Source organism: Bufo bufo, chromosome 6 (assembly GCF_905171765.1).
Source record: "Bufo bufo chromosome 6, aBufBuf1.1, whole genome shotgun sequence".
Taxonomy (NCBI): Eukaryota; Metazoa; Chordata; class Amphibia; order Anura; family Bufonidae; genus Bufo; species Bufo bufo.
The window spans coordinates 148,163,054-148,189,761 of NC_053394.1; the positions used below are offsets into that span (position 1 = coordinate 148,163,054).

The 26,708-nt window shown below is 42.8% G+C and overlaps 1 protein-coding gene across 1 annotated transcript in view; it reads left to right on the forward strand.

Moving 5' to 3' along the window:
* ATP9A (ATPase phospholipid transporting 9A (putative)) overlaps positions 1–22,059 on the forward strand; it is a 122,830-nt gene extending 100,771 nt beyond the window's left edge. Inside the window, exons 24-28 of the mRNA XM_040434780.1 lie at positions 7,600–7,664; positions 12,457–12,565; positions 19,568–19,625; positions 21,204–21,407; positions 21,745–22,059. Of these exons, the coding sequence (XP_040290714.1) occupies positions 7,600–7,664; positions 12,457–12,565; positions 19,568–19,625; positions 21,204–21,407; positions 21,745–21,881 (573 nt within the window). The 3' untranslated portion in view covers positions 21,882–22,059. The remainder of the gene's footprint in view (positions 1–7,599; positions 7,665–12,456; positions 12,566–19,567; positions 19,626–21,203; positions 21,408–21,744) is intronic.
* The last annotated feature ends 4,649 nt before the right edge of the window (positions 22,060–26,708 follow it).

Genomic DNA, 26,708 nt, shown 5'->3' on the forward strand with positions numbered 1-26,708 from the left:
TAGTACAGGAGGTAACTCTGGATCCGTACAGGATAAGTAATATAATATATGTACACAGTGACTCCACCGGCAGACTAGTGAGTGCAGCTCTGGAGGATAATATACAGGATGTAACTCAGAATCAGTACAGGATAAGTAATGCAATATGTGTACACAGTGACTCCACCAGCAGACTAGTAAGTGCAGCTCTGGAGGATAATATACAGGATGTAACTCAGAATCAGTACAGGATAAGTAGAGCAATCTATGTACTGTACACTGTGACTCCACCAGCAGACTAGTGAGTGCAGCTCTGGAGTATAATATACAGGATGTAATTTGGAATCAGTACAGGATAAGTAATGCAATATATGTACACAGTGACTCATCTAGCAGAATAGTGAGTGCAGCTCTGGAGTGTTATACAGGATGTAACTCAGGATCAGTACAGGATAAATAATGTAATGTATGCACACATCTACTGCACCAGCAGAACAGTGAGTGCAGCTGTGGAGTATAATACAGGCTGTAACTCAGGACCAGTAAAGGATAAGTAATATAATTTAATACACAGTAACTCCACACTTCTTACGTATACTCTATATTCTTGATAAAACATAAACTAATGCTACATAAATGTAAATCTTTGCTCTGCCAGACCCAGCAATGTATCATTAATCCCTGATCACATTTTATATGCAGTGATGACAGTATGTTTTTATAAATGGTCATTGGCACAGGTCCGCTAGTGGGAATTAGTGGAGGTCCTCCACAAATAGCTGGTTTGTAAACAGAAGGAAGCAGTACAATTGAGGTGGTGACAGAGGACGTGGTGTGATGACTAATACGGTTTAATAGAAGGAAATTCTTGTTTCAAACAATGTTCTACTAAATAAACAAGCAGACTCGGATTTGGATGTGAGAGCATGCGAAGCTTTTATACTAGGACCCCCTTCACGTACCCAGCACTGTAAAAAGTATTAACCCCCCCCCACATTAGACTTCTTAATGTTAATGGGTTACATCGAACTGCACTGTGATTTACAGGCATTGGGGGTTTCTATCACTTAGTTTCACCTATTTAGCTTTCAGACACTAGCGATCCGCTAGTGTCTGCTTTATCTAACCATCCTAATATAAGAGCTTATTGTCCTGCCGTTTAGCTAAAAAAATAACTTATATAGATATGCAAATGAGCCTCTAGGTGCTATGGGGGCGTGATTAGCACCTAGAGGCTCCGTCTACCTTAACAAACTGCCGCCGCCCAGCGCGTCCCTCCAGCCCGCCCATCTCCTCCGGAATGCGATGCTCCTCGTATTCGGCGCATGCGCAGTGAATGTCTGATCGCTTCCCTGCTCAGACATCTCCACTGCGCCTGCGCCGATGACGTCATAGTGCTCCGAGGAACAGGCGCAGTGGAGATGTCTGAGCAGGGAAGCGATCAGACATTCACTGCGCATGCGCAGAACAGAGACGCGCACGGAGAGGATCGCTTCAGCTGGAGATGGGCGGGCTGGAGGGACGCGCTGGGCGGCGGCAGTTTGTTAAGGTAGACGGAGCCTCTAGGTGCTAATCACGCCCCCATAGCACCTAGAGGCTCATTTGCATATCTATATAAGTTATTTTTTTAGCTAAACGGCAGGACAATAAGCTCTTATATTAGGATGGTTAGATAAAGCAGACACTAGCGGATCGCTAGTGTCTGACAGCTAAATAGGTGAAACAAAGTGATAGAAACCCTTTAATTACAAATATTGTATAAAAAATGGAATAAAAAACTACTCGCACCCCTATTCACGTCAGTATTTGGTGGAGAAACGGCAATGACAGCCTTGAGCCAGTGTGAAGATGTCCCTATTAGCCTTAGGGCTCCTGCACACCACTGTATCCGTTTTTGCAAAACGCACATACCGGCCGAGAACCTGTCTCCATTTTTTTTTTTTTGTCCTGCAGAAATGTCCTATCCTTGTTGGCAAAACGGACATGTTCTATTTTTTTTGCGACGGGTGCACCCAACACACGGTGTGCTGTCCGCATCTTTTGCTGTTCCATTGAGATGAATGGGTCTGCAACTAATCCGCAATAAAATGCGGACCAAAACTACGGCCGTGCGCATGAGCCCTTACAACTCTCCCCCTAGATCTTTGTAGAACTGTTGAGCATCTGTCTCAGGTGGATGTTAGAGGTCATCGTCTTGCAGACTGCAGTGGGTTTTCTTCAAAGATTTCCCTGTGTTTTGCTGCATACATTTTACATTCTGCCATTGCAACCCTTGCGGGGCCTGATGAAAGAAGCATCCCTACTATACGATGCTCCCTCCACCATAAGGGGTTTTCTTTTTCTATTATATTCTATTGCTATAAAGAAAGAGGGAGAATTCTTATAGCTGTTGATAAAAGCACTAATGAGTTTTCTTCTTCTCAAGCACAGCTATTTTTTATACTTTTTCCCAGGGAGCATTGCCCCAAAGACTCCTTACCAACTGGCTCTCCTCCAGGAGTCCTGTTTATGAACAAATTACCTTGGTTTATATTGATTGTATTTACTCCAGTGGGAATTATTGGGGCTGATAAAGGCAATGTGTCACCTATAATGTTTTTCTGCCATTTAGTGACACATACCCTCTTTTTTTTCTATGTCCTTATTATTTTATCATTTGAATTATTATTTTTTTATTCTACATGATTATGAAGGCTGCCATCTTGCCAGAACTGTTGTTACCAGCATTTAGAGAGATGCTTTACAGCAGCCCCCATGGACCAGACACAATGCAGAGGAGCTGACCTTGTTGACTTCTATGGGAGATTTTTCTAGTCACGTTCTGCGAACATTGGTCAGGAGGGGTTAAATAAGCTGTGATATCTCCTATTGTGAATAATGGACCCTGTGTTATCTATATATAGGTGGTGTTAGTCTATTCCTGTCTGTAATGATAAGGAGATGACTGCAATGTAGAGACCAAGAAGTGGTACCTTTTTATTAGGCTTAGTGGCCAGTGTGAAAACTGCAGGATTTTATAGAAATTTTATATAGAAAATCTAGATGGTGACATGGAACATTAAACATAGATGTTGTCATGGAAGATTAAATATAACATCACCAATTCTTTAAAAATGTGTTTAACATAAAAACGAGATTTAAACAATAGGTCATTTTCTGAGGACACATTCCCTTTAGATCAGGCATTCTCAAACTGCGGCCCTCCAGCTGTTGTAAAACTACAACTCCCACAATGCCCTGCTGTAGGCTGATACCTGTAGGCTGTTCGGGCATGCTGGAAGCTGGAGGGCCGCAGTTTGAGGATGCCTGCTTTAGATCATCGGGTGATCATATACTGTCTGTGAACACCTAATAATGTCCCTGAGATGGCGGGAGGGAAACAACGTCTGTTTATGACGTCATCAATCGTGTTACTATTCATAGGTACAGTCGGTATTTGATTATATCTGGATAATATTACTATATAGATTCCACATGGGTTGTCGATTGGCTTTTCCAGACTTCCAAATGGTGAATAACCCCTATTCCCCGAGTGATAAATGGCAGACCTGCCATTCAAGTTTTATTATGCAGGGGTCCTGCTTTGCATTTGGTGCAGGGGGGCAACACTGGGGTGTTATGTACATTTGAAAGTTGCTCTCCATACTTATCACAGTGTATCCAGGTCTAAAAGGACCACAAGCAGTGATTGACCAGTCAGAGCCATCACTCTTCAATGCATTTACAAACCCCTTTGCAATAACCATTCTCTCATCAGTCTTATCGACACGATCAGGTGCCGAAGTAAGCAAAAGTGAATGCAGTCTGTGCAACAATGCAATGAGGTAAAACACCAGCTCGACAGGATTGTAGTAACTGCACAATACACCTTACACTTTCACCCTAAACTTCCTCTCCGGAGAGTATAATACCGGCCATGGTCATTGTTCTGCTTCCTCATTCACAGTGACCTCAGATAAACTTGGCCAGATCTGTAGAATGTCCCCTGCTGATAATGTATACGCATCACAGGCTCGATGTAGTTGTCATTTCTAAGGAATGAATTGCCTTTGGAGTAACTATGGAACAGATTTCATAACATTTCTTTAAAGTCTATGTACATCTTCACAACAATGCATAGGTCTGCAAAAGAGCTCCTTAAGCCACCATGATGTAACTGTTTGTCATGAATTAAATGCAGTTGCATCATGATGATTGCACAGACACAGCTAGATTCCCACTGTAACAGCCAGGATTGGACAAAACTCCCATCTAAATGCAGCATTCAATATCAACCGTGGCATCTAGGCATTAGACAGAATGAGGGGCATCCCTCTGTACCCACTGCCCCCTGCGAATGCAAGCACCCAGTGCCTATGGGTTGCCATGGCAGCTTAGGGCCTAACAAAGGCCTCCACGCCTGTCATGACTGTATGCCGAAGGCACAGCCTAATAGACTGTCAGTTTTACACTGACTGACAATATTGCTTTGGGATACTATACCAGAGCATTATAAAAAGATCAAATGATCTCATTGTGAAATCAACTGGTGGGAGTAAATAAATGAATGAAATAAATCAAGTTTGTAAAAAAAAATAATAATACACAGTAAAAGAAACAAAACATTTTCCATAAAATTGTAATTTTAAAAATTGTAAAAAAAAATCCCACACACATATCTGGTATCACTTGATCACCATGACCTGTATATCGTACTAATGAAAACCACAAAACTACAATGCATTCAGAAGGTCTTCAGACCCTTTCACTTTTTTCACATTTCGTTATGTTACAGGCTTCTGCTAAAATAAAATAAAAATCCAGTTTTTCCCATCATTCTGAACTCGGTACCCCAATCTGCCAGGTTGGATGGGGATCATTGGTGGACAGCTATTTCCCGGTCTCTCCAGAGATGTTTGATTGGGTTCAAGTCAGTTCTCTGGCTGGACCACTCAAGGACCTTGCACAGAGTTCTCAATAAACCACTCCTGTGTTGCCTTGGCTGTACGCTTAGGGTCATTGTCTTTTTGGAAGGTACACCTTCAGCCCTGTCTTGATGTCCAGAGCACTCTGGATCAGGTTTTTATTAAGAACATCTCTATACTTTGTTCCATTCAGATTTCCTTCCACCCTGACCAGTTTCCCTGCCCCAGCAGTTGAAAATCACCTCCACAACATGATGCTGCCACCACCATGCTTTACTGGTGGTATCTGGCGGGTGATGAGCAGTGCTTGGTTTCCACATGGTGCTTAGACTTGAGGCCAAAAAGTTCAATCTTGGTTTTATCAGACCAGATAATCTTGCTTCTCAAAGTCTGAGAGTCCTTTAGGTGCTCTTTTGCAAACTCCTGGTGGGCTTGCATGTGTCTTTTACTGAGGAGAAGCCTCTCTCTGGCCACTCTGCCATAAAGCCTAGATTAGAAGACTTAGCTGGAAAAACTATAGACTTGCATCTGCAGAAAGTAGTGGTTACCTTGCCATTCTATTTGAAAGATTTTTCCAAGTAATCCAATAGACCAATAATCTTAGAATCACCAAGCTCCAACAGGAGCTTATGCAAACATATACATGGGCCTATTTGAACAGTTTCAAATCCAAAATGAAAATACCCTACCTAATAACATCTTATTTTATAGTATATCAATCACTTGTTCCTATTGTTGCTGGGTAGCCCTGAGGAAGCCGACCTATTTGTCAGTTCCCTTAACAACAATAACTTTGGACTCTCTCTCACCAGCAATCTCTGACACAAATTGCGTTTTTGGACCTGCTTATTAAAAGAAATGCAGCTGAGACCTTTGACACAAGCACACTTTTCAAAAAGGTGGATGTAAACCGTTATCTGGATTTTTGCAGCGCCCATTTCCCCTTTAGACAGTTCAAACTTATCATAAAAGAACGTTTCAATAATAACTCATTTAAAGTACAAGCCAGTATAGTGGACAAATGGTTTAAAGAAAAACATTATCCACACCTGGACTGATTGATTAAAAATGCCCTTACTAAATGCTACACCCTTACCCAAGCAGAATGTATAACAACCTCTAAATGTCTACAAAAGAAAGGGACGTCCAGCAACTTTATTACCACATACAATTCACACATGGATCAGGAATACCCTTCGCCGACACTTGCATATCCTACAGAATGACAACACAAGAAGTGTTAAAAAGAAGTCCCTGATGATTCTAAAATGGCCTACAGGAGATATACAACCCTAGGGAACATACTGGACCCAAAGGTGCCTTCATAAAGCCTAAACTTCCCAGTCCTTCGCTTTCCCTTGATCGTAAGGGCTTTCCATTGCGGCACAACATGCTGCCTCTGATTCCAAACCGTTGATATTTAATTGTAACCGACTGCCCTCTCTCCCTTCCTCTTTTTTCCCCCTGCCTTATGCTTTTGCCAGCTCCCCTCCCCACTCCCCCCCCCCCCCCTCCTATACCCTCCTTTGTCAAGGTAGCGATCTACCATTATTTCACACTCCTCTTCCTTTTTCTCGAAACATTGCTCTCTGGTGATATTACTCATTGTTGCATTAATAGCCATACTTCAGGCTGTTACATTCCCTGGAGCTAGCTGCTGCTGTCTATTCTACCGATAAGATTTTCCCGATGTTGTGCCTGATTAGCACAGCTGCTCCAGGTGAGCATTCCTACTGTCTATGCATGACAGCTCTATGCATTTCCATAAAGCCCAGATTGGAGAAATGCTGCAGTGATGGTTGCACTTCTGGAAGTTTCTCTCTCTCATCTGCACACAGGATTTTTGGAACTCATTTAGAGTGACAATTGGGTTCTTAGTCACCTTTCTTACCAAAGCCCTTCTCCCCATTTACTTAGTTTGGTGGGACAGCCAGCTCTAGGAAGAGTTCTAGTTGTCCCAAACGTCTTCCATTTAAGAATTACGTAGGCAACTGTGCTCTTGGGAACTTTCAGTTCAGTAGAATTTCTTTTTGTACCCTTTTCCAGATCTCTGCCTCCACACAATCCTGTGTCTGAGCTGTACAGGCAGTTCTTTCCTCCTCATTGCTTGGTTTGTGCTCTGATATGTATAATCAGCTGACAAACCTTATATTGACAATGGGTGTCTTTCCTAATCCTGTCCAGTCAATCGACTTTACCACAGCCAGACTCCAATCAAGGTGTAGAAACATCCAAAGATGATCAAAAGTAATAGGAAGTCCCCAGATTTAAATTTCAAGTGTCACAGCAATTTTTTGCATTGTACAATTGCTAAGTGGTTGTACACCCTTTTTATCTGTCCATGGTTGTTTTTATTTGGAACACAGAGGTCTGCTTCCTAACGCTCCTTAGTTCATTATGTAGGCTTAGGCCCAGGAGAAGTATACTTGTTGGGATAGGCTCACACAATCTGATCAAAATGTGCACTAAGAACCTCACATTTCTAAGTATAGTAAAAAAAAAAGATGTAATGTGATTATAGGATTTTCATTATTCAGTGTGCAGAGTGCTTCAGTATTTTCTTGTGTTTGTGTGTGCAGTTGTGTATTCATTATAATACACAGGTCTTGTACATGCATTACTGTAAGCGATCGTTGGTTGTGCCAATTCTTGGACTGAGACCTGGTTGGTCCAGAATTAATTTATGGAAGTAACTGTAGATCTTGTATCTTTGCAGGCTGTCTTCTCCTCCGTGTTTTACTTTGCCTCTGTTCCTCTCTACCAAGGATTCCTCATCATTGGGTATGTAGATTAAACTGTCATATAACGTATAACTGTTAATAATGCTGGGGGCGCCACCTGAGTAAGAAATTAAACTGGTGGTGAACTAAAAATCGGGTGAAAGTCAGATTTTACTTCACCCAGGAGGAGAGAAGAGGGATAAGCAAATAACACCCTCTTCAGCTACCTCCTGCGCCTGGTTCGCTTGGAAGATTTTCCTGGAAAAACATCAATCCAAAGTCTGGAGATCTTGAATTTCCAAAGTGCTTTATTCAACATGGGGTGATGGTGAAGAAAGAGCCCAACGCGTTTCGGGGATTATCATCTAGGAATCCCCTTTTTCAAGAGCCATAGTATACATAAATAGTGCAGATAGATTTATACATAAAAAAGAGCGGTAAAAGACAATTGGATGACATCACTTCCGGTCGCCGGGTGCGCTCCAACGTGGAACGCAAACGGAACCGGAAGTCAAATCCCGGAAGTAATACATCCGGTCACTCGGTGCGCTCCATCGTGGCACGCACCAGTGAGACAGTGACAATTGGGCGGACCCACCAGTGCAGCCAGGGCGCCCCTGTGTAAACTATAAGACTCAAAATGATTAAACTTGGATATGGACAAAAAATTTTTGTCCATATCCAAGTTTAATCATTTTGAGTCTTATAGTTTACACAGGGGCGCCCTGGCCGCACTGGTGGGTCCGCCCAATTGTCACTGTCTCACTTGAGACGCCTAGTTTTCTCTGGTGCGTGCCACGATGGAGCGCACCGAGTGACCGGATGTATTACTTCCGGGATTTGACTTCCGGTTCCGTTTGCGTTCCACGTTGGAGCGCACCCGGCGACCGGAAGTGATGTCATCCAATTGTCTTTTACCGCTCTTTTTTATGTATAAATCTATCTGCACTATTTATGTATACTATGGCTCTTGAAAAAGGGGATTCCTAGATGATAATCCCCGAAACGCGTTGGGCTCTTTCTTCACCATCACCCCATGTTGAATAAAGCACTTTGGAAATTCAAGATCTCCAGACTTTGGATTGCTGTTTTTCCAGGAAAATCTTCCAAGCGAACCAGGCGCAGGAGGTAGCTGAAGAGGGTGTTATTTGCTTATCCCTCTTCTCTCCTCCTGGGTGAAGTAAGTAAAATCTGACTTTCACCCGATTTTTAGTTCACCACCAGTTTAATTTCTTACTCAGGTGGCGCCCTCTGAGTGGTAAAAACTCTTTTGTCCTTTTCTAATTTGTACATTGTCCTTTCCGCCTGGTTTCTCCAGCCGGAAATTTTACCACTGGCAGCCTCTGTGTTCTTATCTTACAGTGTCTTCTTCCTCTTTTCTCTACCACTCCAACCTTTGGCGCCTTGCTATATTAGTCCAGAGCTACCCATCACGGTAGCAGAGTGACTAACCCTCTCTCTTTTTTCCCTACGTCTCTGACCTAATAATGCTGGGGCCATATACAACTGCACGTCTTAAAGGGGTTTTACAGGATTTTTACTACTGATAACCTATCCTGTATCTGATCGGTGGGGGTCCGACACCTGGGACCCATGCGATCAGCTGTTTGAGAAGGCACCAGGGCTCATGTGAGCACCGCGGCCTTCTCTGTGCTTACCAAGCACAGCGCCATACATTGTATAGTGGCTGTGCTTGGTATAGCACTCAGTCCCGTTCACTACAAGGGGACTGTGCGTAATCAGATCAATTCTGCACTAAGGCTATACAGCCCAGTATAATCTCTCTGGGGACTGCATTCACCTGTTATTTTAATATGTCAGCCCTATTTGCAGGAGAAATAAGCAATAAAAATTTTTTTGAATGCCCCCTGAAGGTCTTGTGTGACCTTTTATGAAGGTCAAAAAGTGTAAAATAATATAAAAAGGTAAACAAATTACATTTTATTTTTTAAAAACCTCAACACGCCACACTGCAGCGTCTAGCCTTTTCCCCCGCCGAACATAATCCATACATTCCCTATATCAAATGATGGTTCTGGAAAAGGGACATAATTAAAAATATATATATTTTATTTATTGTGCTACGAATTTTTGCAAGAATAAAAGTTAAAAACAAAATAATAAAATTTAAACAATAAACAAATTGCTTTCACATTTCCGGCCCAAAGTGTGGCCCTTAGTAATAGCACATGTTTGCCTATAAACAGACACATTATAAAGACTCTGTGAAGGAGCCAAATGCCGCAGGTGTTATACAGCTGACACCCGCCTGCAGCAGCCGAGGTTGGATATCACGCCAGTCCTGGTCATTTAAACCCACTATTGAATGTGCTGCCCAGTTATGGGACTTTTCTTCCTCTGACTTGGCATCCAGGGACCTAGTGAAGGCCCCCAGGTCTGCCATCATTGTACTCCCATTACACTTCTAGTGAGACTAAAGTTTCCTAAAGTTTTTGAAAATGTAATACAACTCCCTGATATTAATAGTTCAAAACAACTCCCTTTTCCAATTTATCATGTAAAATCATCTAAACAATAAAAAATAAACACAATTGGCATATGTACCCCAAAATGGTACCAGTAACTACAGCTTGCCCTGCAAACAACTCGTAACTCGGCACTTCCTGGAAGTCTATGTACGGGAACGCGCGACACTACGCCCCAAAGAAGCTCCTGAACTTCTTGGGGCGTCGGGCGTTTTACAGCGCGATCGTACGCGCTGTAAAACGCCCAGGTGAGAACCATGCCGATAGGGAGGCATTGGTTTCTCCTTGTTGAGCGTTTTACAGCGCGTAGGAACGCGCTGTAAAACGCTCAGGTCTGAACCGGCTGTTAGGCTGGGTTCAGACATGGCGATTCATTCAGATTTATAGAACGGTTGTAAAAAAATCCACTGCACGTGTATATCCCTTTAGCCCGATTCCCCTTACGTAAATATACAGCAGAATGCAAAAATACTGACATTCACAGGGTTCCTTCTGCATTGTTCGATGAAGGGGGGCCTCCTCTCCAAAAAAGTGAACTTCTCCCCTTTGCTAATAAATGTCTGTACATGACCAGAGGCTGTGTCTAAAGCTAAGGGAGGGAGATCCAAGTAAAGATAAAATAGGGGTTTTGGTGCCATTGCGGCGTCAGACCCTACGCAGCGTAGATATTTGACATCACTGTGTACAGGGGAGTTAGAGGATGAGTTTTTAGATGAATATTATTTATTGAAAAAACTACATTAGAACAAAGCATTAAAAAATGAGGACATTTTTTTTTCCTGTTTCCGACCATTTAGCATTTATGGCAGTCCCATAGTGGTGAACAGAGAGGTGCTGAGCTTGCGCAGCTGCTCTACCTTCTTGTTCTGGAGATAGGTGTGGATCCCATCTCTGGGACCTGCTTCTATCTGACATTTGCGGCATCCTAGTGACATGCCATACATGTTGAGATGGGACAACCCTTTTAATACAACCTACAAAATTAATTAATATCTATTATCATTTTATAAGATCTGAGCGCCCCATGCGTCCTGCAAAAAAAAAAAGAAGGAAAAAAAAACATTTTGGGGTAGACAGAGGAACAAACAAATTATTTACCTTAGAATGCAGCTTTCTAGAAGAACCAAAACGCCTCTGGTCTTTAAAAGGTTTAAAGGGATATTCATAGACACAGGTTCCTGATGGTCCCAGAGATCACCAGTGTTACACAGGTATAATGTCAGTGTAAGGCCTCATGTACATGACCATATTTTTGGTCGGCATCCAATCCGCATTTTTGGGGATTGGATGCGGACCCATTCATTCCAACGTGGCCGCACATCCGTATGTCCTTTCCATGGCCCCGCAAAGAAATTCGAACATGTCCTCTTCTAGTCTGTTTTGCGGACCAGAATAGTTATTTCTAATATAATGCGGGACCTGCGGAAGGGAAAAATGCAGGATGCACATGGGCAGTATGCATGATTTGCAGAACGGATATGGTCGTGTGCATGAGACCTAATACTGATAACCTATCGGGGAATACGTGGACAGGATGAAACTGATTCCCATAAATATGGCAGGTTCTCTTACAGTGGGCATGGGTGGGTCATTTTTCCTTTCTTCACTTTTTTGCTCTCATTTTTACGTTAAGTCCATTCAGATAAAGCGTTCATTAATAAATATCACAGATGGATAACGGCTCACGATTTTCAGACTGGTGTGAAATGTGTGTGTACAAATAATTCCAGCAGCGCCTCAGGAAAGTGCGTGGACTAATACGGATATACGGGATTTCTATGTAAATACCTCTGGCCAGCATCTTGTGACAGAGAAGTCTGAAGGCCATAAAAGGATTAATGGCTTACTATTTTCAGTTCTCTTTATTCCGCCCTTCCTGACCGCCCTTGTACAGTATGACGGTTTGCGGGGAGGCCACTCCACCCTGCCCACTTGTTTCAAGAGTGCAACTCTTTGAATTTTTTGGCCCCTTGGGTCCTGGATGATGTAATCAGGATGAAGAATAGGTGATGGCCAAACCCTCCCAAGCTTGTACAGTTATTGTGCTGTGGGATTTCTATCAGGAAAGGCCGGAGTCGTGAGTCAGAAAGGATTAAGAAAATAGATTTTGTTTTAATTATTCATTTTTTTGCCAAGTTATTTAGCAAATTCCGAGTCCAGTATATCACATCCAGTGTTCTGTATGCTGAGCATATAGTTTATGTGAAGTGAGGGGCTTTACTGCTCAGAATGTGGTTCTACATTGGACCAACAGTTACTGCATCCCTCAATGTATAGTAAATGATCAAAATTCCTAAATGTACAATAGGAAATCTCCAGCATTTAATTAATCAACCATTCTGCTGCTTCCATGTGTTGTCTCTGCAGATATTCCACAATCTACACAATGTTCCCGGTTTTCTCTCTGGTGCTTGATAAAGATGTCAAATCTGAAGTGGCAATGTTGTATCCAGAGCTGTACAAGGATCTAATAAAGGTAATGGGGAAGATTTACTTATCCGATGTGCGCTGAAATGAGGTACACCAAATTTGTTAATAGGTGCAGGCCTCTAGTGAGCGCAGCTCTGGAGCATAATACAGGATGTAACTCAGCATCGGTACTGGATAAGTAATGTAATATATGTACACAGTGACTCCAACAGCAGAATAGTGAGTGCAGCTCTGGAGTATAATAGAGAATGTAACTCAGCATCAGTACTGGATAAGTAATGTAATATATGTACACAGTGACTCCAACAGCAGAATAGTGAGTGCAGCTCTGGAGTATAATACAGGATGTAGACAAAAAAAATCACAGAAAAAACTAAGATAAAAACATACTGCACGGTATGATATACAAATGTGCGGATGTCCCTGGCCATATTATTGAAGAAAATCACAGAAATTAGATAATAATGCACTTAGTAAAGTAGATGCAAGCATTATATATGGACAAAGTCCTCACTCTGATATGATAATATCTGAGACACTTAGCCAATATATTTTGATCAAAACACATCTGAGCCCGCCTACCAAGCGCCAAGGTGGTCTCAGGTCAGGCGGGTCCTACGCTAAACCTACCTAAGCCATTGGGCTTCTATGTTCAGGAGCGCAGACGCCGCACACATGGTGTGCTGCTCCTAGTCACCTCCATGTGCATCAAGCAACCAATGGGAGGAGGAGCAAGCACACCCATATGTACCACCTAATCAAAGCGCTCTATTGGATAGGAAGGGCAAAAGTGCAGAGGAAGTCTACTCCCAAGATAAAATAGGTGCGCATTCACACTTGAAGGTGCCACTCTCTCAAGCAAATACTACATAGACAAAAAAATCACAGAAAAAACTAAGATAAAAACATCCTGCACGGTATGATATACAAATGTGCGGATGTCCCTGGCCATATTATTGAAGAAAATCACAGAAATTGACCTGAGACCACCTTGGCGCTTGGTAGGCGGGCTCAGATGTGTTTTGATCAAAATATATTGGCTAAGTGTCTCAGATATTATCATATCAGAGTGAGGACTTTGTCCATATATAATGCTTGCATCTACTTTACTGAGTGCATTATTATCTAATTTCTGTGATTTTCTTCAATAATATGGCCAGGGACATCCGCACATTTGTATATCATACTGTGCAGGATGTTTTTATCTTAGTTTTTTCTGTGATTTTTTTGTCTATGTAGTATTTGCTTGAGGGAATGGCACCTTCAAGTGTGAATGCGCACCTATTTTATCTTGGGAGTAGCATTCCTCTGCACTTTTGCCCTTCCTATCCAATAGAGCACCTTGATTAGGTGGTACATATGGGTGTGCTTGCTCCTCCTCCCATTGGTTTCTTGATGCACATGGAGGTGACTAGGAGCAGCACACCATATGTGCGGCGTCTGCGCTCCTGAACATAGAAGCCCAATGGCTTAGGTAGGTTTAGCGTAGGACCCGCCTGACCTGAGACCACCTTGGGCTTGGTAGGTGGGCTCAGATGTGTTTTGATCAAAATATATTGGCTAAGTGTCTCAGATATTATTATATCAGAGTGAGGACTTTGTCCATATACAATGCTTGCATCTACTTTACTAAGTGCATTATTATCAAATTTTTGTGATTTTCTTCAATAATACAGGATGTAACTCAGCATCAGTACTGGATAAGTAATGTATGTACACAGTGACTCCTCTAGCAGAATAGTGAGTGCAGCTCTGGAGTAAAATACAGGATGTAACTCAGCATCAGTACAGGATAAGTAATGTATGTACACAGTGACTCCACCAGCAGAATAGTGAGTACAGCTCTGGAGTAAAATACAGGATGTAATTCAGGATCAGTACAGGATAAGTAATGTATGTACACAGTGACTCCACCAGCAGAATAGTGAGTGCAGCTCTGGAGTATAATACAGGATGTAATTCAGGATCAGTACAGGATAAGTAATGTATGTACACAGTGACTCCACCAGCAGAATAGTGAGTACAGCTCTGGAGTATAATACAGGATGTAACTCCGGATCAGTACTGGATAAGTAATGTAATATACACTCACCTAAAGAATTATTAGGAACACCTGTTCTATTTCTCATTAACCCCTTAAGGACCCAGGACGTACCGGTATGCCCTATTTCCCGAGTCCTTAAGGACCCAGGACGTACCGGTACGTCTTGACTTAAAATCTGTATTCCGGCGCCCCAGGGGTTAATCGGAACGGGATTTCGGCTGAAATCATTCAGCCGGCATCCCGTAACAATGCAGGGGGGGGGGTCATTTGACCCCCCCGTATCGGCGATCGCAGCAAACCACAGGTCAATTCAGACCTGCGGTTTGCTGCGCTTTTTGCAGTTTCTGATCTCCGCGGTCCCTGACCGCGGGGATCAGAAACTTTAGAGTGGCTAAAATCAATATTTTTCACCCCCCCCCTGCACCCCTGCACGATTTTATGCCGGCGGGTGGTGCGGGGGGGGGTGTCGGAAGCGGTGGGGGCGTTGCGGGAGGCGGGCGGTGCGGCAGGCGGGATCGCGATCCCCCGCCCGCCTCCCCATGAACGATCGTTGGCTTCTAGTGGGTATACCAGGGTGCCAGCACATTGCTGGCACCCTGGTATAAACGGCTGACATCTGTGCAGATGTCAGCCGTTTAACCCTTTCCATACCGCGGTCCGTACAGACCGCTGTATGGAAAAAGTTAACTGTCATCGGTCAGGGAGCTCCCTCCCTCTCCATCGGGGGGCTGCTGTGCCTTTGCAGCCCCCCGATGGAGAGGGAGAGAGCCCCCAGAGAGCCCCCCTCAGCCCTGTGCTTACCCTTCCCCGTCTGCGAAGTTCTGAGCAGACGGGGAAGGTTCCCATAGCAACAGGACGCCTGCTCAAGCATCCTGCTGTCCATTGTGCTGAACGGATCTGTGCTAAAAGCATAGATCTGTTCAGTGTAAGTAAAATACAGTACAGAACAATATATATTGTACTGTACTGTATTATACAGACATCAGACCCACTGGATCTTCAAGAACCAAGTGGGTCTGGGTCACAAAAATGTAAAAAAAAGTGAAAAAAGTTAAGATAAAAAAAAAAAACATTTATCACTGAATAAAAATTAAAAAAATAAAATACACTACACATATTAGGTATCGCCGCGTCCGTAACGACCTGATCTATAAAATGGTCATGTTACTTTCCTCGCACGGTGAACGCCATAAAAATAAAAACTATGAGAAAATTGAAATTTTGCCCACCTTACTTCCTAAAAAAGGTAATAAAAGTGATCAAAAAAGTTGCATGTATGCCAAAATAGTACCAATCAAACCATCATCTCATCCCGCAAAAAATGATACCCTACTCAAGATAATCGCCCAAAAACTGAAAAAACTATGGCTCTTAGACTATGGAAACACTAAAACATGATTTTTTTTGTTTCAAAAATGAAATCATTGTGTAAAACTTACATAAATAAAAAAAAAAGTATACATATTAGGTTTCGCCGCGTCCGTATCGACCGGCTCTATAAAAATATCACATGACCTAACCCCTCAGGTGACCACCGTAAAAAAATAAAAACAAAAACGGTGTAAAAAAAGCCATTTTTTGCCATCTTACGTCACAAAAAGTGTAATAGCGAGCGATCAAAAAGTCATATGCACCCCAAAATAGTGCCAATCAAACCGTCATCTCATCCCGCAAAAAATGAGACCATACTCAAGATAATCGCCCAAAAACTGAAAAAACTATGGCTCTTAGACTATGGAGACACTAAAACATTTTTTTGGTTTTAAAAATGAAGTTATTGTATAAAACTTACATAAATAAAAAAAATAGTATTCATATTAGGTATCGCCGCGTCCGTGACAACCTGCTCTATTAAATTACCACATGATAAAACCTGTCAGATGAATGTTGTAAATAACAACAAAAAAAAACGTGCCAAAAAAGCTATTTCTTGTTACCTTGCTGCACAAAAAGTGTAATATAGAGCAACCAAAAATCATATGTACCCTAAACTAGTACCAACAAAACTGCCACCCTATCCCGTAGTTTCTAAAATGGAGTCACTTTTTTGGAGTTTCTACTCTAGGGGTGCATCAGGGGGCTTCAAATGGGACATGGTGTCAAAAAACCAGTCCAGCAACATCTGCCTTCCAAAAACCGTATGGCATTCCTTTCCTTCTGCGCCCTGCCGTGTGCCCGTACAGCGGTTTACGACCACATATGGGGTGTTTCTGTAAACTACAGAATAAGGGCCATAAATAATGAGTTTTGTTTGGCTGTTAACCCTTGCTTTGTAACTGGAAAAAAAATATTAAAATGGAAAATCTGCCAAAAATGTGAAATTTTGAAATTGTGTCTCTATTTTCCATTAAATCTTGTGCAATACCTAAAGGGTTAACAAAGTTTGTAAAATCAGTTTTGAATAGCTTGAGGGGTGTAGTTTCTTAGATGGGGTCACTTTTATGGAATTTCTAATCTAGGGGTGCATCAGGGGGGCTTCAAATGGGACATGGTGTCAAAAAACCAGTCCAGCAAAACCTGCCTTCCAAAAACCAAACCGCGCACCTTTTACTCTACGCCCTACTGTGTGGTCGTACAGTAGTTTACGGCCACATATGGGGTGTTTCTGTAAACAGCAGAGTCAGGGCAATAAAGATACAGTCTTGTTTGGCTGTTAACCCTTGCTTTGTTAGTGGAAAAAATGGGTTAAAATTGAAAATTAGGCAAAAAAATGTAATTCTCAAATTTCATCCCCATTTGCCAATAACTCTTGTGCAACACCTAAAGGGTTAACGACGTATGTAAAATCAGTTTTAAATACCTTGAGGGGTGTAGTTTCTTAGATGGGGTCACTTTTAGGGAGTTTCTCCTCTAGGGGTGCATCAGGGGGCTTCAAATGGGACATGGTGTCAAAAAACCAGTCCATAAAAATCAGCCTTCCAAAAACCATACGGCGCACCTTTCACTCTACGCCCCGCTGTGAGGCCGTACAGTAGTTTACGGCCACATATTGGGTGTTTCTGTAAACGGCAGAGTCAGGGCAATAAAGATACAATCTTGTTTTCTGTTAACCCTTGCTTTGTTAGTGGAAAAAATGGGTTAAAATGAAAAATTTGACAAAAAATGAAATTCTCAAATTTCCTCCCCATTTGCCAATAACTCTTGTGCAACACCTAAAGGGTTAAAAATGTATGCAAAATCAGTTTTGAATACCTTGAGGGGTGTAGTTTCTTAGATGGGGTCATTTTTGGGTGGTTTCTATTATGTAAGCCTCGCAAAGTGACTTCAGACCTGAACTGGTCCCTAAAAATTGAGTTTTTGTAAATTTCTAAGCCTTGTAACATCCCCAAAAAATAAAATATCATTCCCAAAACAATTCAAACATGAAGTAGACATATGGGGAATGTAAAGTCATCACAATTTTTTGGGGTATTACTATGTATTACAGAAGTAGAGAAACTGAAACTTTGAAATTTGCTAATTTTTCCAAATTTTTGGTAAATTAGGTATTTTTTGTGCAAAAAAAATAATTTTTTTGACTTCATTTTACCAGTGTCATGAAGTACAATATGTGACGAAAAAACAATCTCAGAACGGCCTGGATAAGTCAAAGCGTTTTAAAGTTATGAGCACTTAAAGTGACACTGGTCAGATTTGCAAAAAATGGCCTGGTCCTTAACGTGAAAATGAGCCCGGTCCTTAAGGGGTTAATGCAATTATCTAGTCAACCAATCACATGGCAGTTGCTTCAATGCATTTAGGGGTGTGGTCCTGGTCAAGACGATCTCCTGAACTCCAAACTGAATGTCAGAATGGGAAAGAAAGGTGATTTAAGCAATTTTGAGCGTGGCATGGTTGTTGGTGCCAGACGGGCCGGTCTGAGTATTTCACAATCTGCTCAGTTACTGGGATTTTCACGCACAACCATTTCTAGGGTTTACAAAGAATGCTGTGAAAAGGGAAAAACATCCAGTATGCGGCAGTCCTGTGGGCAAAAATGCCTTGTGGATGCTAGAGGTCAGAGGAGAATGGGCCGACTGATTCAAGCTGATAGAAGAGCAACGTTGACTGAAATAACCACTCGTTACCACCGAGGTATGCAGCAAAGCATTTGTGAAGCCACAACACGCACAACCTTGAGGCGGATGGGCTACAACAGCAGAAGACCCGACCGGGTACCACTCATCTCCACTACAAATAGGAAAAAGAGGCTACAATTTGCACGAGCTCACCAAAATTGGACTGTTGAAGACTGGAAAAATGTTGCCTGGTCTGATGAGTCTCGATTTCTGTTGAGACATTCAAATGGTAGAGTCCGAATTTGGCGTAAACAGAATGAGAACATGTACCCATCCTCTGATGGCTACTTCCAGCAGGATAATGCACCATGTCACAAAGCTCGAATCATTTCAAATTGGTTTCTTGAACATGACAATGAGTTCACTGTACTAAAATGGCCCCCACAGTCACCAGATCTCAACCCAATACAGCATCTTTGGGATGTGGTGGAACGGGAGCTTCGTGCCCTGGATGTGCATCCCTCAAATCTCCATCAACTGCAAGATGCTATCCTATCAATATGGGCCAACATTTCTAAAGAATGCTATCAGCACCTTGTTGAATTAAGGCAGTTCTGAAGGCAAATGAGAAATAGAACAGGTGTTCCTAATAATTCTTTAGGTGAGTGTATGAACACAGTGACTCCTCCAGCAGAATAGTGAGTGCAGCTCTGGAGTAAAATACAGGATGTAACTCAGCATCAGTACAGGATAAGTAATGTATGTACACAGTGACTCCACCAGCACCCCCTAAGCTGTGATCTGTAGCAGAAAGGACACACCTCCTGAGCTTCCAGCTTAAACAAAATCTAGCAGAGCAATGAATGGGGGAGCTCTGGACCCATGTGAGATACAGGGCTGCTTCTAGCAAGAGACTGCCATGTACTATATGATGTCTGATTTAATTTTGAATTTTTTTATATTAATCATGGGATAACTCCTTTAAATACTTCTTACTGTTTTCCAGGGCCGGCCGTTGTCATACAAAACATTTCTTATTTGGGTTTTGATTAGCATTTATCAAGGTATGTCATATGACTGAACTAGTGAAATTCTAACTTTGGCTAATAGTAGATATATAGTCAGAAAATCTGAAAATCAACTTTTTTTTTTTAAGTCCTTTAAAAAAGTTATGTGATTGATTGTACTACTGTGTATTGCATGTTATCTGCTTGCTTGATGGGCGTTTCTTTAGCTGATGTGCGTTAACAATTTCCAGTGTGTAGATTACAGTTTTTATTTGATTGTCATACTTGGCAATGTATTATTTTTTTTAATTCAAATTTTAATGGAAATGTTTTTAGCATTTTTAAGTAATTTACAGTTTATTATCGCTGTGTGCAGTGTAAGCAGACTGGTTATTCATGACAGATCTTCTGAATTTAGTCTTATTCTATGTATGTCTGGTGTGAATAACCATGATCTCTTGGCTTAAAAGGTGATGGGATATCATAAGGATCCAGAGGTGGGACTATGAAGGAACTACATCCCTGATTTAGTTTTCCCAGGGGTGTGATTATATATTGATCAATATTAAAATCTTAGAATACCCCTTCAAGGAGAATTAATTAGCCACCAATCTGTTAAGGCTGGGTTTCCACAGCAGCCGCAACCTGGCCGCTGGGCCAGTGGCGTAGGGATCGCCATAGCAACCATAGCAGTGGCTATGGGGCCCTATGCCACTGGGGGCCCACCCGGGCCTGTTGATTTTTAAATAAAAGATTTTTTACATCCACTTGCCGGCTCGGGCCTGGCTGGGGACAGGGAGAAGGAGTCAGGAGAGAGCAGGGCAGTGAGGGCACGACGGGGCCGGGCAGCAGATGAGATAGGCCGCGGTGGAGGTGGTCGGGCCGGGGTCACGGGGGTGTGTACTATACCTGGTCCTGAAGTCTAGGAGGGAGTGGCCTCGATTCCCGCCGCAGCAGTGTCTGAGACTGACTGAGAGTGTCAGTCTCACTGCTGCCAGCCTGTGCCTCAGCTCAGCCTGCCTGCGCTGTGGTGGGACCGGTGACCGGTCCGAGTCTGACCCTTCTCCAGTCTGCTCCCTCCTCCTTAACTGGTCAGTGGTCTCCACTCCACTCCGGCGTCCACTCCACTGTCTTCAGTCCTGCCTCTGTGCCTGTGCCTGCGGCTGCCAAGTGCCTGCTGTAACAGCTGCTTCTGTTCTGACTGTGCCAGTGTGCCTCAGTCTAAAAGTAAGTGATTAAGTGAAAAAACTTTGCTATGGGGCCCATGCATTTCTAGCTACGCCCCTGCCGCTGGCCATCAATATCCTCAACGTATTGGTGGGTTAACCAAGGTATTATATTCAGATTTGTGCACCCATTGGCTGGTGGTGTTGGAGGGGGGGAGAAGTAGGTTTCAAACACCGAGCCTGACAACAGGAAACCATCATTTACTTAGAACTGAACCACACAACAAGTATACCAGATCAGTCAACAGAAGCTTCCTGTGGATCTCCAGGTAACATTAGGAGATTATTATTAACATTATTTCTTATGGTTCAGATATACTGGCTTTTAAATTTTCTAACTTGATAAATGTTGTCTCTTGAAAGTCCATTTAAAGTAAGCCACTAATCTAGGAGCCATTTCTCTCTCTAGGGAGCATCATTATGTACGGAGCGCTGCTGCTGTTTGAGTCGGAGTTTGTCCATATTGTGGCCATTTCCTTCACTTCCCTGATCCTCACAGAACTGCTGATGGTGGCACTGACCATTCAGACGTGGCACTGGCTGATGATTGTGGGCGAGCTCCTCAGTCTCTCCTGTTATATCGCCTCCCTCGTTTTCTTACATGAGTTCATAGGTAAGGACTATCAAATTTCTGAACAAGAGCTAGCGAATGCAACAAAGACAGTGCAATATGAACAGAAATCTGATGTTATGGGTTTAGTAACTGAGTTAGGCCTTAGGATGGAGCCAGTAATCTGAAAACTGGTTTGAGAACTAACTAACTTATTAATTTGCCTGCACATTCATCCATGGTTATCTTCTCTGGTGTGAACAGGGCTCTGAAGATTTTTGGTTTTCAAAAATGTAGATGCGTGCTTGTCGTACAGTAAAGGATGGAAGTCATACATTTTCTAGTACACTTCTAGTTGCTGCAAGATCATTGATATCTGTTGTTTTTTTATGTGTTTCAGACATTTACTTCATTACCACGGTGTCCTTCTTGTGGAAAGTGACTGTCATTACGCTGGTCAGCTGTCTCCCCCTCTACGTCCTCAAATATCTGAGGAGGAAATTCTCTCCCCCCAGTTACTCCAAACTGACATCTTAGAGTGAATGTGGTGACCACCAATGCTGCTTTTATGGACTAGGGCCGAAGAAGTTTACTGAAAATGATCAATGGTTTCTGATCATTCCTCCGTGGGAACAAACAATACAGGGTTTATCTCATATCTCAAGAGCTATAGAGAGAGTTATATCGTGCCCAACCAAATGTTATAGGGCATTATGCCTGCAAAAAAAAAGAACACGATAAACTGGCCAGAAGATCTCAAAATCCACCTTTCATCATCTGCATGGAAGGAGGAAAAGTCTCCTACCATACTTCTCAACTTCTAACGTAAACTACAAATCCCGTGGCACGCACAGGTGGCAGCCATTCCAGGACAGCACCCAAAATCCAATACTGTCCCGCTGGATCCAGGATGGTTGGGAGGCATGTTCTACTGAACTGGGACATCTGTGATGCACCTCCATAGGCTTTCTTCCCAGGCAGGACTGTGGAAGCTGTCGCTCACTTTTACCTCCATTTAAGATGTTTTGTTTTTCGTGTTTTTTTTTTTTTACTGTCCCTGTAACAGTGACAACTGTTTAGTTCTCACGGAAAAAATGATATTTGTGTAAGTGATGTTACATGAGTGACACAAAGACATGTAAGTCCATAGGAGATCAGGAGTCTTGACTGTAATTTGGCACTTTCATGAGCTGGCATGGCTACCGCCTGGTGAAGTGGTTGTGTATGTCAGCATGTACGTTCTTCTGTACAGTTCATGACTATATCTTGTGTATCTCTGATTGATAAACTACTGATATTGTAACGTAAGAGCCACTTACTGACGCAGTAAATACATGACAGCATCTACATATAGATGGCCTCCTCCCTCGTTTTCTCTTGATAAGTGCCAAAATGAATGCATACTTTGCCAATATCTTAGATAACGTCCATACTGAACCCCGCACTGGAGCTGCTTAATTTCTGCATGATACCTGCTCTCTCTCCACACGACGTACTGTACATCACCTTGTATACACTGCCACCGCACATGTTCTCGTAATCCCAGTACCTTGCTTAACCCTTAGGCCCCTTTCACACGGGCGAGTTTTCCGCACGGGTGCAATGCGTGAGTTGAACGCATTGCACCCGCACTGAATCCGGACCCATTCATTTCTATGGGGCTGTGCACATGAGCGGTGATTTTCACGCATCACTTGTTCTATTTTGTGCGTTTTTCACGCAACGCAGGCCCCATAGAAGTGAATGGGGCTGCGTCAAAATCGCAAGCATCCGCAAGCAAGTGCGGATGCGGTGCGATTTTCACTCACGGTTGCTAGGAGACGATCGGGATGGGGACCCGATCTTTATTATTTTCCCTTATAACATGGTTATAAGGGAAAATAATAGCATTCTGAATACAGAATGCATAGTACAATAGGGCTGGAGGGGTTAAAAAATAATAATAATAATAATTTAACTCTCCTTAATCCACTTGTTCGCGCAGCCGGCATCTCTTCTATCTTCTTTTGTGAGGAATAGGACCTTTGATGACGTCACTACGTTCATCACATGGTCCGTCACATGGTCCATCACCATGGTGATAGATCATGTGACGGACCATGTGATGAACGTAGTGACCTCATCAAAGGTCCTATTGCTCACAGATGAAGACAGAAGAGAAGCTGGGCTGCGCGTACAAGTGGATTAAGGTGAGTTATTTTTTATATTTTTTTAACCCCTCCAGCCCTATTGTACTATGCATTCTGTATTCAGAATGCTACTATTTTCCTTTATAACCATGTTATAAGGGGAAATAATACAATCTACACTACAACTAACCCAAAGCTGAACTTCTGTGAAGAAGTTCGGGTCTGGGTACCACAGTCGCTTTTTTATCACGCGCGTGCAAAACACATTGCACCCTCGCGATAAAAACTGAACATCGGAACGCAATCGCAGTCAAAACTGACTGCAATTGCGTACCTACTCGCGCAGGTTTGCCGCAATGCACCGGGACTTATCCGGACACTCTCGTGTGAAAGAGGCCTTAGTCCTCCTGTGCATTTGTGAGACTGGTGGACAGGGCAAATACTGTCCCTGCAACTGGTCAAAGAATGCGTCTGATTGGTACGGATAACACATCGGCTTCTTTTTCCGCCATGTTTTTTTAAAAAGCCACATCTTGTCCACGAGCAGTTTAGATCAAGGCTATCGCCAGGGTAACAAGCATGTCCATAGTGGGACCTGTTATTGGGATCGCTATCAATTGGCTTACATGTCTATTGGGGATATGCAAGAACAATGGGGCATCAGACCGGGCTAATGGGAGGCCACACACTGTATCAGGACAGCCATGCCACATAGGGACACCCACATGTACAGGCAATGGTCTTCTGACTGTCAAGCACACATGCCATAAAAGTCTGGATACCATCCCAGGGACTTCAGTCTGCATTTAGGTTCACTTATCCGTTATAACTGGTGCAAAATTCACGATTAACAGGAGGCAGCATGTAATAACAACTGGGAAGATGGTGATCAAATGACTGTAATAATGTGATGTAATTCTTCTAGATAAATCTGGATGACAAGGCGGCTGCGCTGTATGTTTACCTGTAATTAGAAAGGGAAGAGAGCGCCGAGCAATAACCCATTCATTGCACTGTTCAGTCACAGCCGGACACCTTGTGGGTTTTTATTTACCCTTATATAGGTGTGCACTTTTGTAGGGTAAATCTGATTGTTTGATGTACCGCTGATTGCTGAGTATTGTAGCGCTGATGATTTTGTAACCCAATGTACAGAATTTTAATGTATTTCACGACCTTCTTATTTATTGTCCTGTGGATTCAATAGAATGCCCGGCTGAGAACTGGAAAGGGAACTGGAAAGAAATAAAACAAATTTCTGCAGAAACGTCTCCTTTTCTTTGCATTTATGTGACTATGAATTGAAAAACTGTTCTTGCTGGAGGTGTGCAGAATAAATGTTTCACTTTGACCATTAGGTGGCGCTTTTGAACCAAAACTTACATAGCAAATGACTGATTCTGGAACCAGTGAGCCCCAGAGTTCCTGACTATCCCAAGAACAGATACCCTTATCCAAACCGGGCATACGTAACAAAAACAATTTGTGCAGGTGCTAACCCAAGACTACCAGCCCCGATATAATAGAAAATGGCACCAATAATTGATCAAATAATTCATCTTTATTAGTGTGCAAAAATTAAGCAGATGGTAAAATACTGAATACTCGGCAATACTTTGCATTTGTATAGCACAGTTTACAGATATTAATGTCAGTAGAAAGACACCACCCCCACCAAAAATTAATAATATCAATACAGACCCAAAGAATGGCACCCAGACAGAGCCCAACACCCCTGAGGAAGCAACGCGGAACACGGTCTGTCTGGGTACCATACTTCCTGGCTGCACCATGCTGGATGTAAATTGCAAGGATAGCTGCTGGGGGAGGATAGCCCTGTACACAAAAACGATGGGAGGCAGATTCTCCATGGCCACCTGCAGCTTTCTGGTGAGGAATCTGCACCAAAAATCCATTGACAAAAGATGCTGTGGGAATGAGACCTAAAGCACTTTTCTCACAAGGTACTCAAAGCACAGTCGGGTATAAACTGATCAATTTGTTTTAATGTCCTTTGTAGAGTGTGTGTTACTTGCCCAGAATTGCCATGCTGAACAGGTACAGGGGGGCGTTCTCCCAGTCCCACTGCTCCATTCACCTCTAAGGGAGTGGTGGAGATGGCAAAGCAATCAGCAAGTACTTTAGTACTCGTGGAGAACCTATTCAGTGCTATGTTGTTTTTTGTTTTTTTTCTGAAGCCACGGTCATAGCTGCAATCACTCGAGTCTAGTATTTAGTTGGATGGCAACAGCCTTTTCTAGAAAGGGCAGGGTTAGCAACAGGGCTGTAGCTGCTCATAGCATCTGGGATAATAGAGGGCTTCCTTAAAAGCTACTTAAAGGGGTTATCCCTTGACTAATGCAAAAAATGAAAATCAGAGATCATATAGGATATGCCAGTCTCTTTCTAACAAAGCAAGAACCAGCCCTGTACCTCACATGGATCCAGAGATCTCCCCATTCATTGCTCTGCTAGATTCATCAAGCTGGCAGCTCAAGGGGAGTGTCTTTTCTGCTGGGGCTACGGGGGCGTGTCCAAACAGCAGGTGGCGCTATACAGATACATTTTATTGAATAACTCAGGGGCTATGCTCCATTTTTAATTACATGCAATTACAAAAGAATTCAGATCCAGGAGCTGGTTTGAAAACTACAATATTTTCTGTGGGACAACCCCTTTAAAGGGAATCTGTCTCTGTTATTTATGTAAAACTGCACAAATCACACTATAGGTCACATACACAGCTCACAATTGATACCTTTTATTGCCTTGTCTGCTGCTTTTATGGTCCTTAAACCAACTTTGAAGTCCTATGCAAATGAGCTTGCAATTGCCCAGTCTTTTTGTAAGCCAGCCTAATATCCTTTTGACATCACTGTCCTCTTTTACACATCACCGATGGGCCCGGACATACGCCATACAATACTGACTGTGGGCAGCGGCTTCGATGAAGGGACTGTGCATGCGCCGCAGTGAGATTTCAGGTGCACTGGACACAAACTGTTAAAGGTGTTGACTTCAGACTTCTCCGAATCTCAATCTGATCGTGCAGCTGTTTTTTTCTGATCTTTTGCTGTATTTTGCGGATCACGGACCTATTCAAGTCAATGGGTCCACATCTGCAGCACAGTGTGCACATGGCTATACACGGTTATGGGTATGAGCCCTTATGTTCATCTGAATGAGCCCTTAGGCATGTAGTTTTTAAAGTCTTGAATAATCAGTGTATCTGTAG